This window comes from Cotesia glomerata, linkage group LG1 (genome assembly GCF_020080835.1).
Source record: "Cotesia glomerata isolate CgM1 linkage group LG1, MPM_Cglom_v2.3, whole genome shotgun sequence".
NCBI lineage: Eukaryota > Metazoa > Arthropoda > Insecta > Hymenoptera > Braconidae > Cotesia > Cotesia glomerata.
The window spans coordinates 15,976,156-15,986,149 of record NC_058158.1 but is presented as its reverse complement, the minus strand read 5'-3'; the positions used below and the strand labels follow the sequence as shown (position 1 = coordinate 15,986,149).

The following is a 9,994-nucleotide window of genomic DNA, read 5'->3' as shown; positions in this document are numbered from 1 at the left end:
GTTAAATAACCTCAATAGACCAAAAACGAAATAAATAACAATAATATTTGTTGACTAATTAAGCAAGTTATAATGTAAAAAATTAATTTAGGCTAACTTTTTAGAAAATTAAATATACTTTAAATTTTTAATTGAAATTTGTCATTTATCGTCAATAATTTAGAAAATCTAGTTGAAAAATTATGAAAATATGACTTATCAGGCTTGTTACTCTGAGCTATTGCGGAGACAACGAATCTTTCATATACAATTTTTTAGCAAATTTGATGTACTAAAAAATAAGAACCAAATTTTTTGTATTTTTATCGATGGTTTACTTGAACAAAGCTAAAAATTAGAAAAATAGGATTTTGTTGGTCTAACTTTGAAAATATTGATAATACAAAAAATTTATTTGAATGTTTTTTGTAGTGCGTCAAATGGACTACAAAATTGTTATTTGACTTTTTGTTCTATCTTGAAAAGTTTAGCTAAAAATTACGAAAAACACGAAATTTGGGAATAATTGATACTGTAAAGCTTTATAAAAAGTCAGGCTTCGATGGTAGCAATATGACCCAATGAAATTTTTTGTTCAAAATTTAATCCCAAATGAGGTCTAATAGTTTATTTTATGAAAAAATGAAATCTTCAGACGTTGCGGCAGTAAAAATGAAAAAAAAAAATTTTTCCCATGTTATTTAAACGGAAAAAACTTCAGAATCGATGGAGGACCTCTTAAAATTAAAATTAAGAACTCTCCTTCGGACAGGACTTTTGTTTCGACATCTTCTACGATATTTTGAGCGGAAAGTGAAAAAAAAATTATTCGATTTTTTTGGCACACCCTAATATATATATATATATATATATATATATATATATATATATATATATATATATATATATATATATATATATATATATATATATATATATATATAGTGTCCCAGAAGTAACGGACGCCATTGGAGCATCTGATAAACAAAATAATTCTGAGACGAAAAGTCCTTAGCCATTTTTCAATCAGACGCATAGATAATTAATTATTAATTAAAATAACGTCCTTCTATGCGTTAGAAAGAGAGCACTAGTGTCAAGTCAAGTTCTTTCCAACGAAGACGCTTGCACGTGTGAATGTGTAAGTAAATATGTGTGACTACGTTAACTATAGAAACTAGTTAGTCATACAGTTAGTTGTGTCTTTGTTTGGCACATACTTGACTGGACACTGGCGCTCTCTCTCTCACAAATGAAGAGACGTTATTTTTAATTAATAATTAATTATCTATGCGGTTAATTGAAAAATGGCTAAGGACTTTTCGTCTCAGAATTATTTTTTTCATCAGATGCTACAATGGCGTCCGTGACTTTTGGGACACCCTGTATATATATATGGGGTATTCCATGCCAAATCGACCACTTTTGAACTCGACCCCTTTAAATTTTGCTGAAACATTTCCATTCTTTTCTACCCTTTGAAAAACACTTTTGAGAATTTTTTCAAATTTTTTTGGCCAACCCAAAAAAAGTTATGAATTTTTCAAAAAAACGGCTTTTTTATTTTCAAATAGCCATAACTTTTTTAGGCATCGACTTTTGGGTACCTTTTTTTTTTTTAAAATTTTTGTTTTTAAATGAACTTTTTGAAGAAATATATCAGAAAATTAAATATCATCAATTCTTCAAAATAATCGGCTTTTTTTGACCAAAACCGTTATTTTTTGGAAGTTCGACAGTTTTTTTTTTTTTTTTTTTTCTCAAAAAAAACTTCAATTAATATGACAACTTTTCCCGTCCATCTCGGAGTGGCTCAAATTTTTTTTTAATTTTTTTATTCAATTGAAAAAAAATTGTCAAATTTTGAAAAATGGAAAAAAATTTTTTTTTCTAAGTTATTTCTATAATAAAATAAATGTAATTTAAATGTTTTGTGGTATAATATCCTTAATTTATAAGCTTATAAAACGATAGTAAATACTAAGCTTATTAATTAATATTGTTAATTTTTAATGATTTTACAAAAACAATATAATAATTTAATCATTAATGTTCTCTCTGGCGTTACAATATTTTACAAATTCTATGTTCATTAGAGTTTGAGAATTTTTTTACATACAAACAACCATTTTTGTCGGGGATTACACAATGTAGTTGTTGAGTTAGTACAATTGGTTTCGTTTTTGTAAATCTGTCATTCAAGTCGTTCAATGCTGTATTATAGTCTTCTTCTGGAGAAAACTTGACTATGATATTTGGCAAGTTATCCGGATCAGAAGTCCATTCGTAAAGTCCTATAGGTGTTGTTATTTGTTTATCTACCGCAAGCTGGAGACTTGCTCTTGCTGCAAGTCGTTTGAGGATACCACGAATTCCAACCAACGGGCGCTTGCCATGGGCAGTTGCAAAAAAATGCCATTCAGCAGGAATATCAAAATCATCTTCATGGTAGTACAAATTAACAAAATTTTTAAAGTTTTTAAACTGTTGAGGAGCCCCATCAGAAAAGTAATAAATCTTGTTATAGCGTTCAGGAAGACTTTTCACATAATCAGTTATTATTTTGATGAAAACATGAACAGCAACAGCATCGTGATTATTACAGTCTGAAATAATCACTAAACTTCTGTGTTCAAGTTTGTCATTTACTTTATAATAAATAACTACCGGAAAAACTGTCGCCTGATCATTATTCCAGTGAAAACCAGATGCTGCATTTTGTACTACGAACGCATAATTCTCTGCAAAATCACAAATAATGACATATTCATTTGGTTTTAGTGTTTCCTTTAATGTTTTTAAAAACTTAGCTTGTTCTTTTGCAATGAATGAGTGAGGTAGAAGAACTTTCAATTCACTACAAAGATTTTCAATAAATTCTTCTGTAGGCTGTATAAAAGTTTCTAAACTGCTCCTTGGTTTTGATACCCAACGCTTGTACGTGACATTCTCGATTTCCTGATTCTCAAAACATGTCAGTAAAATGTTACTCAACTCATCTACCCCTGGACACTTGTTACATCCACCCAAATAACATTTTTCTGTTGGAGTCTCACATATTATCATGTCCAAGCAATCATTATAGTGTTTCAACGACTTTTCTGTATTCCTCGTTAAAGAATGAACATTTGTACCTGAAATAAAAGTGATTGAGTAAACTGAAAATCTAGGCACGTATGATTATTAATAAATTGGATAATTACCAAGCATCATCAACTTTAAGTTTTTGATGGATAGTACATACACAGATAGTATGCGTTCCACTTGCTCCTGCTAACACACAATGTTTCGGCCGTAACGAAGCAAATTTCGAAAATCCAACTTTCTCTGCAGGGTTTATTTCACGGAAACATTGGTAAAGTTCTTTTAAATTAGACAGAACAAGCCGTTTTTGGACGTGTACCCGATTACCATCATCATTTCGAACTGAAACAAAGTCTTTCATGCCGGGCATCAAAGCACTATACTCATCATCGTTGTAAAAATTCGCAATTTTCAATAATATTTGATCAGTAATTGTCGTCCCTATAAAAAAAATGTTAAGTGAATCAATCTTCAGATGTATTAGAGCCATTGATTTTACGCTATACCTACCTAATTTTGTTTCAGGTGTTGAAAGTATACCTTTTTCTTCAACCAACTTTTTTGCTACTCTTGATAAATGTCTTGATGTATTCATAGTTTTACAAATACGTCTTTCACCCCATTTTTCAGGTAACAAGGTTAAGATTTGTATCTTTAAAGACTTTTCTGTTTCTTTATCATTGAATTTATCGTGCAGCTTTTCAATTAATGAACGAAAATTTTCACCATCGTCATCAATTGATCCTTCGTCAGCAGTTGAGTTCAAAATTTTTTTCAAGCTGTCAGACGTCTGATTTATTTTATTACTCAAAAATTGATAATCATTCAATTTTTTTGAAGGAATTGGCGATTGATTTAATAGTCGCAATGCATCGTTTATACTGGGTAATTGAGTTGCAGCACTAACTTGGGATGCCGAGCTTGATTGTGAATCTTTGGGTTCACTATTAAACGACAAGGAACCTTAAAAAAAACAATGAATCGTATAGCTGCTAAAAATGCATTCAAGTAATGTATAAATAATTTAAAAAAAACTTACGGAATGATGAGGACAACGGGAGATCTGTGGCAGTTGTGTTACTATCACTGTCAGCACCATCACTGTTCTCATTGTTATCACTAGAATCATCTTCATGATCACTTGCATCAACGGTAGTATCATGACTAGTATTTGTTTGTTCCTTTACCAATTTTGAAGCTTTGTTTCGACACGAACTGCATAATAAATAATTATCACTTAATCCCAACGTGACTTTCATGATGTCAGTCGCTGGGCGTAAACTTTTTTTTTTAAAATGTGATTCTAAATCAAATGGATTACAACAACGATCGAAAAATATTTTTGATGCCATTATGTCTCGATGAAATTATTCCAATCACTGTAGATGAGTAGAAGTAAGATAATTATCTTTTCAAACAAGGTCAAATCAACTATAACAATAATTCTCTTATTTAAAAAATGGAATGACAAAAATCTCTCACTACATCACACAAAAGGTTAACAGGTTATGTTTGGATATGAGCGTGACAGCCTTACTTATGAATCGAAACATACTAGCGTATAGTTTTTTACTATACTGACTATAGATAAGTCCATAATTGTCATACCCTAGATTATCGATATTACTGATATGTTCAAATTTGAATCTTAGTATTTACTATCGTTTTATAAGCTTATAAATTAAGGATATTATACCACAAAACATTTAAATTACATTTATTTTATTATAGAAATAACTTAGAAAAAAAAAATTTTTTTCCATTTTTCAAAGATGACAATTTTTTTTCAATTGAATAAAAAAAATTAAAAAAAAATCCGAGCCACTCCGAGATGGACGGGAAAAGTTGTCATATTAATTGAAGTTTTTTTTGAGAAAAAAAAAAAAAAAAAAAAAAACTGTCGAACTTCCAAAAAATAACGGTTTTGGTCAAAAAAAGCCGATTATTTTGAAGAATTGATGATATTTAATTTTCTGATATATTTTTTCAAAAAGTTCATTTAAAAACAAAAATTTAAAAAAAAAAAAGGTACCCAAAAGTCGATGCCTAAAAAAGTTATGGCTATTTGAAAATAAAAAAGCCGTTTTTTTGAAAAATTCATAACTTTTTTTGGGTTGGCCAAAAAAATTTGAAAAAATTCTCAAAAGTGTTTTTCAAAGGGTAGAAAAGAATGGAAATGTTTCAGCAAAATTTAAAGGGGTCGAGTTCAAAAGTGGTCGATTTGGCATGGAATACCCCATATATATATATATATATATATATATATATATATATATATATATATATATATATATATATATATATATTAGGGTGGTCGTTAACATTTTAAATTTTTTCCGACGCCCAAAAAAATCCTTCCTTTTGACGAAAAACTATGCGAAAAATTTTGCTTTTCGATTTTAAACAAAAAGAACACGTGCCTCCGGTCAATTGAAGTTCATTTTTCGATAAAATGATAGTTTTTTAAAATATTTGTCACAGTTTTTAAATTTGGGCAAAAAATCATCAAAACAGGCTTGTAGGAAATTAAATTTTCTACAAAAGGTTTCTTTCGGTTTTATATAAAGTTCATATACATCGAGATAATCTTATTAGTTTACTTATAAACTCTATTAAGTCAGTCATTTTTGCACTAAAAACTTTATATTTCCGGAAATATGAAGAATTCTCTCAAAATATCTTGAATTTTAGATATTTTCTTCATATTTTGACATGGGTAAATGATTTTCAATTTAATGATTTTTAACCCGTCAGCACTCACGTTATAAGCATTTTGCTCACACAACAACATCCGACTTATAGAGCGGCGCTGTAGTGCAAGTGAGATACTAAAATTCACGTGAGTTCTGACGGGTTAAAATGAAATCTCTATCGGTAAGTTATCTACAACTAATCTTGTTCATATTTCCATTTGGGAGAGTAGAGCGCCTTTCTGTAAGGTCTAGACTATTAAATTGGTCTAAATCTATAAATTAAGATTAAATAATGCTGTAAAGCGGGAAAGAAGAGGAGTTAAGATAATTATTACGTGAAGCGTTCCATATTCACGTTACAGGATAATTGGGAGGAAGGGATTGAGATAGGAATTGGAAAAGACCTTCTTAACCTAAGTTCATAGAATATGCGAAAAAAAATTCGGATAGCTCGGACTGGGACTCGAACCCAGAACCTTCTGAAGACATGTCAGCTATTCTCCCACGCAAAATCGTGAGGCGTTCCACATTTTTAAAATTAATTTTAAAAATAAGATAATGCTGTGAAGCGGGAAAGAATAGAAGTTACGGTAATTATAACGTTAAGCGTACCACATTCACGTAACAGGATAGTTGAGAGGAAAGGATTGAGAAAGAATTGGAAAGAACCTTTTTAATAAGAGCTTATAGAATATGCAAGAAAAATTTGGATAGCTCGGACTGGGATTCGAACCCAGAACCTTCCGAAGACATGTCAGCTACTTTACCATTTGAGTTACCCGGTCTATACCAAATTTCCTTTTTGCTTATTCTATATACATGAAGCCACATCGTCCATCTTACGTTCCACATTTTTAAAATTAAATAATGCTCTGAAGCTGAAAAGAATGGGAGTTACGGTAATTATTACGTAAAGCGTTCCACATTCACGTAACAGGATAATTGGGAGGAAGGTATTGAAATAGGAATTGGAAAGGACCTTCTTACTGTGAGTTTATAGAATATGCAAGAAAAAATTGTTTATGTTTTCAGAAAAATAAAGTTTTTAGTGCTAAAACGACTGACTTAATAGAGTTTATAAGTTACTAATAAGATTATCTCGATGGATATGAACTTCATCTAAAACCGAAAGAAACTCTTTTGTAGAAAATTTAATTTCCTACAAGCCTGTTTTGATGATTTTTTGTCCAAATTCAAATACTGTGACAAATATTTAAAAAAACTATGATTTTATCGAAAAAAGAACTTCAATTGACCGGAGGCACGTGTTCTTTTTCTTTAAAATCAAAAAGCAAAATTTTTCCCGTAGTTTTTTATCAAAAGGAACGATTTTTTGGGCGTCGGAAAAAATTTAATTTTTAACGACCACCCTAATATATATATATATATATATATATATATATGTATATTAGGGTGTGCCAAAATGTAACTCCCGTGGAGAACCTTTGAAAATTGGAATTTTGAGTTCCGCTTTCAACAGAGGCTGCGTTTGGGCATTTCCTGAGATATTTTGGTGTGAGATAATGTATTTGATTTTCATAGAATTTTTAACAGGAGATTTAATTGGGCACTTGAAAGATTGTTGAAGACTATTTTGATTTGGTGTTATTTGAAAAACTAATTATTTTATTCTATTAATCTAAATTGATCGAAAGAATTTTATGAAGACAATATGGCGTCAATAAAGCAATTCAATCGATGTTGTAATCCATTTAAGTTGGAATCACATTCAAGAAAAATGGGTTTACGTCCAGTAACTGATATTATGGAAGTAACGTTAGGATTAGGTGGAAATTATTTGTTATGCAGTTCGTGTCGAAAAGAAGCTTCAAAATTAGTAAAGGAACAACCAAATACTAGTGATGATCCTAATGTTGAGGCAAGTGACCATGAAGATGAGTCTAGTGACAACAATGAGAACAATGATGGTGCTGACAGTGATAGTAACACAACTGCCACGGATCTCCCGTTATCCTTATCATTCCATAAGTTTTTTTAAATTATTCATACATTACTTAAATACATTTCTAGCAACTGCATGTTTCATTATTTTCCTAAGGTTCCTTGTCGTTAAATAGCGAACCCGAAAATTCTTAATCAAGCTCGGCATCCCAAGTTAGCGCTGCAACTCAATTACCCGTTATAAACTATGCATTGCGACTCTTGAATCAATCGCCGATTCCTTCAAAAAAAATTAGAAAAACGGTTGACCCTGAAGGCCATCCCTGCAACTTCCCGCTAATTCCATACCTAGGCGTTTAAAATTGCACTTATGACGTTTTTGAGCTCTTCGAGCTTAAAAAAAAACAATTTATGTGTTATTTTGAGCTTTCCGAGCTCAAAGAGATAGCTATGCTATGCTTTTGCGCTCTTCGAGCTCAAAAGTCTTATCAAAATTCGATGAAACACGATTTTTCTAATTTTCAAACTGCTGTAACTTTTTAATAAATCAACTAATTACGCGGTAGGCGGCAATCAATGTGGTTTTTTGAGCTCTATAAATAATTTAGAACAAAAAAATCGATCTGATGAAAAATTTCGGAGTTATTACATAAAAACACTTTTTTAGATTTTTTTCGACAACGATATGTCACGAACGCATCAATCGATTTTGACGCTCTATGTGGCGGTCGATGCGGGTTTTCAAGGTTAAGAGCTGATTAGTTTTTGAAGTTGATCGGTTCAGCCAATTCGGAGATATTTAAAAAAAATGAAAAAAAAAAAAACAACTTTTTTTGTCACTTTTTTTGCAATTTCTCGAAATCTTCTGGTCCGAATCGATTCCAACTTACAGGAAATCTAAGTTTGGCGAAGTCCTTTCGAATGACACCAACCGCGATGAAATCGGTCAAGCCGTTCAAAAGTTACGAGAGGTTTACATATACACACACACACACACACATACAGACGTACGGATATCATCGTGAAAACAGTCAGGAAAGCTTCCTAGGATCTCGAAATGTCGAGATCCGATGAAAACTCGATTTTCGACAAACGAGGTAAAACCAATAACTTCCCGATTTTTGAAAATTTTCAATTTCCTTAGCGGGAAGTTAAAAATTGAATGATTATCAATTTCTAAATAATAAAATAAATCAGATATCCTTAATTAAAATGCTCCTTAATTAAAATGCTGCATGACAAATTCAATGATAAAGAAACGGATAAGTCTTTAAAAATACAAATTATAACATTGTTACCTGAAAAATGGAGTGAAAGACGTATTTGGGAAACTATGAATACATCACGACATTTAACAAGGGTAGCAAAATGTTGGTTGAAGAAAAAGAAAAAAAAGTTGGTCTACTTTCATCACCTTTAATCGAAAAGGTAATCAATTAGGTTGGTATAGCGTAGAATTGATGTTTCTGATACATCTAAAGACTGAATTACTTAACATTTTTTGTATAGGGAGGACAATTACTCATCAAATATTATTAAAAATTGAGAATTTTTACAACGATGATAAGTATAGTGTTTTGATGCCCGGTATGAAAGACTTTGTTTCAGTTCGAAATAATGATAGTAATCGAGTACACGTCCAAAAACGGCTTGTTCTGTCTAACTTAAGGGGGTGGATGCACTCAGAAGCGTAAAAAAAGTCTATTTTAAAAAATTTATTTTTTACAGTAATTAAGTTTATTTTACAAAATCAATCATACAGAGTTTTTATACAATGCTCTAACTTAACATTTATGAATATATATATATATATATATATATATATTATTTATTAAAATATCGCCATATTGGTTGGATCCTTTCCCGCGAGTAGTGCTTCGCGGTGAACATCACAGCAGCTTTCTAGATCATCTGAATTCGAAAAACCAAGGTGAAACCTTTAGTTCAATAATAAATCCAGTCTTTAATCGAAGCTTTTTTTTTTCTTGAAAATTTACAAAATGGTGGCATTCGAAACTTTGGACTCTGATTTTCGATAAAAAGTTAAAAGTTAATTGTTTAAAAAATATAGTAATTGTCAACAAAAATCAATATCCTTCGATTAAAGACTAGTTCTTAATGCCAAAAAGATAATATCAAAATTTCATCAATATCCACCGAATGGTTTTCGAGTTATATTAGTCACCGAATGGAAAAACACAGTTTTGATAAAAACGCGTTTAAAGTTTTTTAAAAGTAGATCTTGTTTAATTTTGGTGTTAAGTATCTAATTAAATGGAGAAAGTTAAATTTTGCATAATTTTATCTGTTGAATCCGAATATCACATTTTTTTGCT

At 30.6% G+C, this 9,994-nt stretch overlaps 1 protein-coding gene across 1 annotated transcript; it reads right to left on the bottom strand.

Annotated features, from left to right (window-relative positions):
* Nucleotides 1-2,524: 2,524 nt before the first annotated feature.
* On the bottom strand, nucleotides 2,525-3,196 carry LOC123271333. The gene is made up of 3 exons (XM_044737625.1): nucleotides 3,183-3,196; nucleotides 2,647-3,113; nucleotides 2,525-2,585 (listed from the first exon to the last, which is right to left on the bottom strand). Exons 1-3 carry the CDS (start codon nucleotides 3,190-3,192, stop codon nucleotides 2,538-2,540), a joined length of 525 nt encoding a protein of 174 aa, XP_044593560.1. The 5' UTR covers nucleotides 3,193-3,196; the 3' UTR covers nucleotides 2,525-2,537.
* Nucleotides 3,197-9,994: the final 6,798 nt, after the last annotated feature.

Excerpts from the sequence above, each read along its gene's own strand:
- LOC123271333 (XM_044737625.1), bottom strand. Across the intron at positions 2,586-2,646 it reads ATCAGGCGACAGTTTTTCCG|ACTGTAATAATCACGATGCT; the intron begins GTAGTTATTTAT and ends TGATTATTTCAG.